The following is an 11,102-nucleotide window of genomic DNA, read 5'->3' on the forward strand; positions in this document are numbered from 1 at the left end:
TTGCCTCACATTGTATCTCAGCCAACATTTTTTTTTCTCTTCCAAGACATAAAAAGAACATCTGGATGGTGACGATACAAATCCCAAAAACTTAAAGACTGTCATATATATATATATATATATATATATATATATATTGTGCAAACTCAAAAAAAGATTGATTGGGTGAAGATAAATCTCAAAAACTGTGAGTTCAGAAAATGACCCAATACATGCCTTAGCAAATACAATGAATGAATCATGTATATTGTCAAGGCTCTTATCGAGTTAACTATAATGTACATAAAATCCACTATTGTCAGTCAGACACGAATGAGAATATGTAAATTTTAATGTGCGAAAATGATCTACACTAATAAATTATTAATACATGGATAGCAATGTATTAATAACAATTTGCATCTTCCATCATTTTAGTCCAACACCAATATCTTTTGAGGTTTCTATTCGCATCAACGTCGGTTAAATAAAATTCTTGACGTGGTTCTTTAGACACTCTAGATAATTATGAGATAAAACTTAAAAAATATAATGACCGACATTGAGCACCATGGTTTGATGAGATTTTATAATCAATTTAAATTTAAAAAATATTATAAGATATAAATAGAATATTTTTCAAAATTTTATATTAATCAAAACTTACAAGGTTCAACCATTGACCGAATCCTCGACCACCACTTGAATGTAATAGGTGAATATTTTGCTTTGGAGGTCGGTCATGCAATTGGATGCTTGAGAGGGCATTAAAAATGCGTCAGCCCACTGCTGATATGATTTTTCTTTATTTACAAAATAATAATGACAGTAATATTTTGATATGCGTTCCAGTTTGCCAATATTTCGATTTTTCTTTTAATTTCTTGTTATTCGAAAGACATATTTAAGTGGCGGGAGTGATAACGTTGAGGAGCGTGACTCTGAGGTTGACCAGCGACTTGAAGACCAGCTCGCATCCGCTCTCCAAAGACGCCATGCCGTCCTCCGCCGACCCCAGCCTCTCCAACGCCGTCCTCCGCCATTCCCGCTCCTCCTCTTCTGTCATCACCTCCTCCCGCAAAATCTTCTTGTTCGACGACTTCGACCTTGCTCTCTCCCTCCACCTCAGCACCGCGGCGGTCCACGCGGACCGACGCGTCACTGCCTCCGCCGCCGACGCCGCGGCCATGGACATCTGCGCCACACCGAGGAACACCACCCTCGAGGCATCCGCAGCCGCGACGGCGACCTCCCACATCACCCTGGCGACCTCCACCTCCTCGGCGTCCGTCACTGCCCCTGCGGCAGAAGCGGTCGGCGGCCTCCTCCTGATCTCGCGGACGGCCGCCGCGAGATCGGCCAGCTCCTTTCCCGCGCGGCGCAGGGCGCGAAGGCAGGGCGGGAGGCGCTGCACGTCGCGGCGGCGGATCGCGACCTGGGCGGCCGCGAGGTGCTGCTTGAGGGCGATGGCAGCGGCGCGGAAGGAGCCGTGCGCGTCGGCGAGGCGGAGGAAGTCGTCGAGAAAGCGGTCGGCTAGGGCGGGGGAGCGGCGGCGGTGGCGGCATCGGAGGGGGTCGTGGGCCTGGGGAAGCTGGAGGACGTCGGAGAGCCCCGCAAGGAGGAGGTGAAGTCGGGCGAGGCCGTCGGAGAGCCAGTGGACAGCAGCGGAGGAGGAAGATGGGGCAGGGGGCCACGACCGGACGGCATGGAGGTCGTCGGCGAGGTGGGTGGCGATGGGGTGGGAGCGGGAGGGGAGACTGATGCATCGGGTGCGGAAGGAGCTCTTGGCGGCGGCGGCGCGGCCCCCTGCAGGCTTCGGGGCCGGAAAGGTTTCTGAGCGCCTGAACTTTCCTACGACCATCTTCTTCTTCTACCTGTTTAGCAACTGCAAGCGTATATAAGATTGAGTGTGTCGGTGTGGGAGCTGCCGATGCACACAGGCTGTGGGAGCTCATTTCTTCGGTGTCTCCATCCCATCTTTTGGCCGGCCAAGGTTGACGCGTTGTGGGGTCAACAACACAACGAGAACGCGGCAGTCGCCCTACCCGGATATTTCGTCCTATGCTGCAAACACATACACACACCCCCTTCATCTGACACCAACACCCGACCAACTTAACGCGACGCAGAAGCAGGTGCACGCATCGAGGCCCGGGCATCAGAGCCCGGTCAGCCGCGGGCCCCACGTTAATCCACGAGTTTCGTCACTCTTTTCGATCAATCTCCACTGGTTTCCGCCGATCAGATCGGGGTATTCTTTTACGTATTTCTTTGGTTAATATTAAAACAACATTGCAAGAAAAAATGAAATAAAATAATAAAAAAAACTGAGCCTGGGAAATATCACATCATCGAAAAAGCACTTGTATGACTACGTCTCATGTTGGCTTTTGGAGTTAATAATCTGTTCCATCTTATTCTTTTAAATGATCCATGGATATATGAAATTATTCGACACAGTGTGGTGTCACTACCGCTGTGCGGAACTCGGGACACCCACGTGAACGCACAGCCTTGCCAACGTGCCAACCAACGGTTGCATGTAGGTGCTTTACTTCAGAGTTGGCTGTTGCACAGGTCGGGCAGGAGATCCAACATAATATATTATCAGGTCATTGAACTTGCCACCTCATCCTCTTTGGGTTTCACCATCTATCTCAAACAAAAAAAAAATTCATGTTTGGCAACATTACATGTGGATCACACAAGTTCCAATATTGTGGACTTTCCTGCTTGTCTATGAATCCATATGCGAGAGACGAGGAACAAAATACTTGACACAACATAAATAAATCAATCAATAAAATACTTGAACACAAGGCAATCAAACCAACATATTTTCTACGAACCGATAGAAGATAATTCATTATTGTCTCCAAAGGCACTTGATTATTAACATACATAACAGGTTTGTAGGAAACATTTAAGGATTAACTTGATACACTTGACATTACAAGTTCAATATTTTGTATATTCATACATCACAAGCCAAGAGGGTCTCAGACCAGGCATAGCTAAATAAACCTGTGCCGTGTAACAGCTACCAGTACTCCCTCCTCCATGCAACAAAGCAGTCTTAGCTACAGACTCCCTGAAAAACTCTGCATCCCAAGGAAATCCAAGTTTGAGTCGCTACAGCTTGGAGGTGGCGAGCTTGACCAGGTCTTTCCTTAATATTTTCCCTGACGGATTCTTTGGAATGGCCGATACAAATGCTACCTTGCGGATTCTCTTGTATGGAGCCACCTATTATTGGTATCACAAATGCAGGACGTATCAGACAAAGCAACTCTTATAATCTGTAGCTTCACTACACTATCATAATAATTGACATCAAAGAGTTCAAACAAACAATCGATTGTAGCCCGTAAATAAGACCTCACGTATGGAGAGAGAGATCGACATAACCCAACTTGCAAAACTTGAATTCATCGGAAATTGCATATATTTCTAATGTGTGGCCCGAATAAGTTTTGAATAGATGATTTTTCCTTTCTGATACTACTTCACCGTAGGAGCAATATCAATGTCATCGCATCAAATAGTTGACGGGACGGATAGCATTATTACAGTGCGAAAGATGCACGATCTTTCATTCCCTAAATTTCAAGAGAAATCGATAGTTGCAGGAAACTACGTCAGATTTACGCTTATATGCCACGGATAGGAAATGTTCGAATGCATATATATATATACCTGTCTCCCTACGAATTTGATCACTTCCCCCTCAGACAGATTGCTCCCATCCTTCCTCACCACATACGCCATTGGGATCTGACCAGCTTCTTTATCCGGATACCTGCATTCATTACAGTACACAGTTTTACCGATCGATTGCGGTGGAATGCTCGACAGCTTGACAATAATTGCTTGATAGAGATTATTACGGTATCACTGCAGCGTCGGCGATGTCAGGGTGTGTCAGCAACAGGGCCTCCAGCTCCGCCGGTGCTACCTAATCGATCAGAGATAAGAACAAACATCCACCATTTCATCAGATCCAACGTGCGTTAGTAACCAGCAGGAGTCGACTCCGTAAGCCGAGTCTTATTACCTGGTATCCCTTGTACTTGATCAGCTCCTTTAGCCGGTCGACCACGAAGAGGTATCCGTCCTCGTCGATGTAGCACAGATCTCCCGTCCTCAGCCATCCGTCCTCCACCAGCGTCGTCCTCGTCGCCTCCGGCTTCTTGAAATACTCTGTAAATTAATCCACCACCAGCGAATCACATTACCAAACAACTACTGCTTTCCATTATAACGGCCGTTATAACGGAAAAATTAACACGTTTCACTATTGATCGACAATATCGGAGACTGTTATATCACTTATGCCCTAAAGAACGTGCTGTAACGGCTGATAACAGCCCGTCATAATAGTTTGTAACGGCTTCGGCGTTGGGCGTTATGACGGATTGTGAAAGCAGGTGGGGCGAGTCGTTTGCCCCGTACCTTTCATGACGTAGGGACCGCGAAGCCACAGCTCGCCGGTGCGGTTCACGGGGAGGGCCGCGCCAGAGTCGGGGTCCACGATGCGGGCCTCCGTGTTGGGGGAGAGCATCCCGGCGGTGCCGTAGCGGCGGCTCTCCTCCGCCGAGTCGGTGGAGGCGCCGATCCCCGTTGTCTCAGTGAGGCCGTACCCCTGCAGGATCTCCACCGCGGGGTACTTCTCCCGGAACCCCTCGATCACCTCCCGACTTAGCGGCGCCCCGCCTGAGAGCGCCCGCCGGAGCCGGCCCAGCGGCAGCGGCCGGCTCTGGTTCGCCATCGCCACCAGGATTGGCGGCACCAGCGGCAGGTACGTCGCCCCATACTCGTTGATCGCCCGCACCATCTCCCCCAGATCGAACTTGGACAGCACCACCACCGTCGACCCCGAGCCCAGCAGCCCCGTGGCGAAGGCCACCAGGCCGAACACGTGGAACATGGGGACGGTGCAGATGAAGGTCTCCGGCTCAGCGCCGTCCTCCAGCTTGAACCGGTTGAGGACGATCTGGACCATGGCGATGAGGTTGCGGTGGGTGGCGACGACGCCCTTGCTGGTGCCCGTGGTGCCGGAGGAGTAGAGCAGCGTGGCGGTGTCGTCCTGGCTCACGGCGCCGGCGGTCCGGGCCGGGTCCGGCTCCGTCGCGTTCATCTCGCCGATGGTGGCAACGATCCGGCGGTCGTCCGATGGGCGCCGGCGGTCGTCGAGGAGGACGATTCGGAGATCAGGGGCGGAGGCGAGCTTAGGAATTAGGGCGCGGGTGGTGAAGGCGAGGACAGGGCAGGAGTCGGCGAGCTGGCGGCCGATCTCGACTGGGGTGTTGAGGGGGTTGGTGGTTGTGAGGACGGCGCCGAGGGACATGACGGCAAGGGAGACGACGGGAAAATGGACCGAGTTGGGGGAGAGGAGGAGGACGACATGGGGCTTGCGGACGGAGAGGGGAGGGGAGGCGAGGGCGGTGGCGATCGCGGCAACGGACCGCCAGAGGGCGGTGAATGAGACGCGGTGGCCGGTGGCGGCGTCGATGAAGGCGGTGGTGCCGGAGTGGCGGCGGGAGGCGAGAAAGGCGGTGACGGAGAGGTTGGGATCGGCGGGAAGGGCGATGGGCGGCCGCTTGCTGTAGAAGGTCGAGTTCGCGTCGCAGTAGCCGCTCCGAGGGTCGACGCCACTCCTCGAGGACACCATTTTTCCCATCGGCCTTCCGCTCCGCACTCGTCCCTCTCGCTTTCTGTTTCACGTTTTTTCTTGTATATATATATATATAGATATATATTCTTGCTATCAATAATGGGACCTAAGGAGGGAGCGAGTGGCTCGTTGGAATACGGACATGTTTAACGTGGGAATGGGACGGCGTTTTTGCCACGAGTGTAGTCGCCACAATGGACTCCGTCAAATTAATATTTCTTTTTCATTTTATCGTAGTCAAACACACACAACATGTGGCCTTTAGGCTCGTGACACGATAAGGTTGGAGAGTTGACGGGAGTTTTTGGTTCGTAACCCGTCTACCTCACGGGTTAGGCCACTACCAGCTGACACGGCGGTCATCGAGTGAACGAGAGGGGCGGGTCCCTTTTCGTTCGGAGATTAGAGCGACTCGGGTCGGGACGTGCAGTGTGGGAGAATCTGACGCATTCGGTCCACCGTTTGGTGACGGCTGTCGATCGGACTGTGTGGAGGAAAAGGTTGACGCAGACGCACCTCATCGTGACATGAAGAGGTTGACTGAGTGACTTTTTGTTTTCACTCTGCTATCTTCATCGTCCAATTCCTTTGATCCTCTCATCCAATCCGTCCATTCATATAAGTCCCACACGTGAATGGGCCTAGAGTTATAAACTATTGGATTGGATGTGATTGATTGAAGAAATCTTCTTTTGCTTGTACACAGTGTTCCTTGTAAAAGCATAGTATCTTAAGATCTTGCTCTATCTATTAATATGCATCCTCCAAAATCAAAAGGGCAAATCTTGTGGATCAAGCCCAATATGTCGCTTACCTTTTTTTTTTTTAAAAAGTACTTAACATGGTGGGACTGTTTGTTAATGGCGATTTATATGAAAAAGCCCTTTTTTAGGAATAATATCTGTATTTTTTATTTAATATCTTTTAAATATCTTAAATACCTCTCATCACTGTATTTTTCTTTATTTGTCGTGATGGTAGCATTTCTAATTGTAGTCACTTCCTTCTCGGCATTGTTAGTTATTTCGAAACTCTCCTACTTTCACCGGTTGTTTCAATCTCATCGTAAGGCATTATCGCTTTGACTCTATTATTTCTATTCCGTCGAGATTGTCTACTTTGGTCTTATTATTTTTGACCCATCATGATTACCTTTGTCTTATTGTGAGCCCTATCACTACAATCCTATCGCTTTCACCTAGTCGGGGTTATATATATGCAGGGGCTTTTAAGGTATTAAAAAAATAAAAACAAAAACTAAATATGGAAGAGGTCATCTAAAAAAAATTAAAAATGAGAAACTTTTTTTTTATAAATTACCCTTCGTTAAGCCTCTTTATTATAGATATTCTTTTCAATCTATACTGGTACATAGATTTCTCTTGCCATCTTGTACTTCCATTTCTGCTTGACAATCATGCCAGACTTCTCCTATATGGCAGAATCTTTGGCTCTTTTGAAAGTTACGTTGTGCCATGTAGGAGAAGAAGGCTATGGATGAGCATAGATTTTGTTTCCATTGGCAGTAGAAAGTTGCATTTCTGAGTGCCATGATACCCAAGGATTTTGTTCCCCTGATCTTTTGAAAGTTCCATTAGACTCTTTCGAAAGTCCATTGGATTAATATGCCCCCTTGATCTTTTAGGCTTTGTTATTGAGGATATTAAATCTCTCCTCCTACATAGGTTTTGTCTTCCTTCGATTCCTGGACGGCCCAGGGCTCCATTTTTATCCACAAGCTCTCACCGAATCCCGAAATGAAATAGAAACAACAACAAAATTGACACGCTGCACCTTCTCCGGAGTCTTAAATGATGAGGCTGTTTAGCATAGAACGTTGCGTGCTGTATTCATTAGATGGTATTTGGGCCTTGTGCTGACTTCGTTTCGTTGCGGAGATTGTATTAGCTTGTCGTCTATCATCATGCTTTATTCATGTCTCTCACAACCCTCGTTTGTTTTATATTAATTTCTGATCCATGATTTAAGTTGCTCAAGGTTAACGTTCATAAATAAAGTATCATCAGGTGATATGGAGAACATCAACGATATTCCAATCAGCTTAATATGGTTTAGATCATGTGTGCAAAAAAATTCGACGTGATTGAGTGATAGAAAATATGTTTTTCCTATTTATACATGTTACGAGGAAAGATTTTTCTTAATAAAGCAATGAAATTTTCTCTTGTAGTTGAGAAAATCTTATCTACTATCATGCCTCCGTAAGATGGTATTCATATCAAGGATGTCGATCTTAGATCGATGCAATAAAAATAGTTTACAGACGAGAGGCTTCGTGAATGAGTCTGCTAGTTGATTAGCCTTATGTACGTGAGAAACACGTGGTTGATGTTGGACAACTTAATCTCGTACAAAGTGGAAGTCGATGACAATATGTTTCATATGGGAGTAGAACACTAGATTGACACATAGGTAGGTAACTCTGATATTATCACAATATATTGTAGAAGTAAGAGTGGAGTCAATGTTGAGTTCCTTAAGTAGATTTGTGACCCAATTAAGTTCTGCAGTAGTAGTGACGATGGCACGGTATTCAGCCTCAGTTGTAGTCCATACAATTGTCTTTTGCTTCTTAGAACTCCAACTGATTAGATTAGCTCTAAGAAAAATAATATACCTTGATGTGAATGTTCTATCATCAAAGTTTCTCACCCAATTAGCATCGGTAAAGGCACGAAGATGAAGTGGAGAGTGTTTATAGAGAAAGAGGTCATTATTGAGGGTCCCTTTAATATATTACAGAATTCGTTTGACCATAGACCAATGCGAAGTAGATAGTCGATGCATAAATTATGATAATTTATTGACTGCAAATGAAATGTCTTGATGAGGAAGAGCTAAGTATTATAAGAAGCTAACTACTTGTCGATATTGAGTGGGCCGTAGAGGGACTTCCATCACATAATTTCGGTGATTCACTAGTAAAGAGGGGAGTTGTAATATCTTTTGTATCATGCATGTTTATCTTTGATAATAAATCTTGAATGTACTTTTTTGTGACAGGAAGAGACCTCAAGATGTATATATTGCTTCCATTCCCAAAAAGTAACTCAAGGTTCCTAGATCTTTGAGGGAGAATTGATATGTGATGAATGCTTGGATCTCGATATGATTATTACCCATAACGATAATGTCATCTATATATACCAAAAGATTTATTATGCCTCCATTTTGTCATCATAGAAATAACAAGGTATTAGACTTGGAATTGATAAAGTCAATTTAAGTAAAAAACTAGCTAAGTTCGATGTACCAGGCTCTTGGAGTTTAATAAAGTCCATAAATAGCTTTTTTGTAGTTTGCAAATATGTTTTGGATACTGAGGATGGATGAAACCAAGAGGTTGTTGCATAAAGACGTCTTCAATTAGACTCCCCTGTAAAAAGGCATTGTTAACATCAAATTATCGTAATTGATAGCCTTTAGTGGTGGCCAAACTCAGGATAAGTCAGATTGTTGTGGGTTTAACAATGGGACTGAATGTTTAAGTGAAGTCAATACTAGGTTGTTGATGAAACCCTTTGGCAACTAGACATGCTTTATATCTAGTAACAGATCCATCTAAGTTTCACTTAATTCGAAAGACTGACTTACACCCGATGATATTTTGTGTGTGATGAAAGGGTACAAGGTTCCATATTGAGTTATGGAGGAGGGCATCATATTCTTCACAGATGGCTTTACACTAGTGTAGAGATTTTTGAGTTTTAGTGAATGTAATGGGTTCAATAATCTTAGGTGAGGATTCTGTGATAGCATATAGGTCAAGGATTTGACATGGTTTAAAAATATAACTCTTGGTGCGTGTTGTCATTGGATGTCCGGAGGCTATGAGATTGTAAGATTATGTTGTTGGTATAGGTGGTGGAGAGTCACTAATACGGGTTGGGTCATACTAAGGTGCTTTACTATCATTAGGTCTAGAAGGAGGTAAATACAATGATTGTGTTTCAGAATATATTGCCTCATCAATTGGGAAAACTTGAGAAAAAGGAAATGGAGAAGTAACGGAGGGAATGGGCAACTGCTAAACTGGAGTAGCAGTAGAGTATAGATCTTGAGGGGAAGAATTGGACGGTGTCATGGGAGGCTCGTCCGATAGGATCAGAGGTATACTCCAATGATGAATATTTGTTGGACTTCACGATAAGAGACTTTTGGTTTTAGAAAAGAAAAGTAGACTCCACAAAAATAATATGACGTGATATAAAGATTTTTTGGGTTTGGAGGTTATAGCATCATAAATCATTATGTTCAAGAAAGTAAGTATCCTATGAAGATGTAAGGCTTAAATCTTGATGTTATCTTATGGGAGGCATATGGACATAACCATGGATAACATAGACAACCAAATACTTTAAGTTTTTGATTGCTTGGAGGTTTATAAAATAGTATTTCAAATGATGACTAATATTATAAGACCAGAGTAAGTATACAATTAATGAGGTAGGCTACAGTTTGAAAGACTGCGGACCAAAATATTGGAGGCATGGAGGCCTAATGTAAGTGTGAGACTAGTTTTAACTATATGCCGATATTTACGTTCGGTAGAGCAAACTAGTTAAGGAGTATATGGGGGTGACTTACTATAAACTAAGAGATATGATGTCAGGGCTTGATATTCACCTCCACCATTATAGTAAATTATTTGGAGTATAGACCGAAAGTAGTTCTCGACCAACTTTCTCAAGTTAGTAAAGATTATGATAACTTCAGATTTATGGTGAAGAGGATACAACCATATGTAATTGATGAAATAATATATAAAATTGATATAAAATCTGAATTTGTCAAAAGAAATGGTTACGGCAGGGCCTCAAACATCGGTATAAATAATTTTAAATTGTTTAGAGTAATTTATGGAGGATATGCCAAAGAGTTGTCCGTGACTTTTATTGCTAAGACAAGTATTACAATGAGTTATAAAACTACTTGATTTAGAAATGAGAAGAGAATAACGAGAAAATAATTTCTGTTGGATAAGGGATAAGGGATGACCAAAGTGACGATATCACACATTAATTTAAGCTGTAACCGAAGAGTGAAAAGTTAGTTGGGCTATTTGTGGAGCTAATGACCATTTGTAAATGTTGTCTTTATTCTAGCCTTGGACCAAGGATGCCCTCATGCTCAAATCATTAACAAGAAGAGAGTTAGTAAAGAATTAAATTAAAGTATTATTATGTTTGCAAAATTCAGAAATAAAAATGAGATTTCATTTAATATGAGGTGTACACAAAACATCATTGAGTGTAAAAGTTACGATATGTGAATTAAGCGTTGTGGAACCTACTAGTCATAGGTGCCTAACAAGCCAATCACATGAGTGATGACATGTATGACTTGACACATAATCTTTTTGCTTATTATATTTTGGCATTTATCACTTTATATTGATTATTGCATATATACATTTTTATATTATAAT

General features: G+C 44.1%; 2 protein-coding genes across 2 annotated transcripts; both read right to left on the reverse strand.

Moving 5' to 3' along the window:
* Positions 1–883: 883 nt before the first annotated feature.
* On the reverse strand, positions 884–1,840 carry LOC135620360 (uncharacterized). The gene has a single exon (XM_065123294.1). The coding sequence runs from the start codon at positions 1,838–1,840 to the stop codon at positions 884–886; it is 957 nt and encodes a 318-aa protein (XP_064979366.1).
* Positions 1,841–2,803: 963 nt separating this feature from the next.
* On the reverse strand, positions 2,804–5,714 carry LOC135619186 (4-coumarate--CoA ligase-like 4). The gene is made up of 5 exons (XM_065120949.1): positions 4,432–5,714; positions 4,034–4,179; positions 3,867–3,934; positions 3,676–3,778; positions 2,804–3,225 (listed from the first exon to the last, which is right to left on the reverse strand). Exons 1-5 carry the CDS (start codon positions 5,657–5,659, stop codon positions 3,112–3,114), a joined length of 1,659 nt encoding a protein of 552 aa, XP_064977021.1. The 5' UTR covers positions 5,660–5,714; the 3' UTR covers positions 2,804–3,111.
* Positions 5,715–11,102: the final 5,388 nt, after the last annotated feature.

Source organism: Musa acuminata, chromosome BXJ2-8 (genome assembly GCF_036884655.1).
Source record: "Musa acuminata AAA Group cultivar baxijiao chromosome BXJ2-8, Cavendish_Baxijiao_AAA, whole genome shotgun sequence".
NCBI lineage: Eukaryota > Viridiplantae > Streptophyta > Magnoliopsida > Zingiberales > Musaceae > Musa > Musa acuminata.

Bases quoted from the DNA above. Each gene is read 5' to 3' on its own strand.
- LOC135620360 (XM_065123294.1), bottom strand. From the start codon at position 1,840: ATGGTCGTAGGAAAGTTCAGGCGCTCAGAAACCTTTCCGGCCCCGAAG.
- LOC135619186 (XM_065120949.1), bottom strand. From the start codon at position 5,659: ATGGGAAAAATGGTGTCCTCGAGGAGTGGCGTCGACCCTCGGAGCGGC. The intron at 4,180-4,431 runs GTACGGGGCAAA...ATTAATTTACAG, and splicing joins CGGTCCCTACGTCATGAAAG to AGTATTTCAAGAAGCCGGAG. The intron at 3,779-3,866 runs GTAATAATCTCT...TAATGAATGCAG, and splicing joins GCCGACGCTGCAGTGATACC to GTATCCGGATAAAGAAGCTG.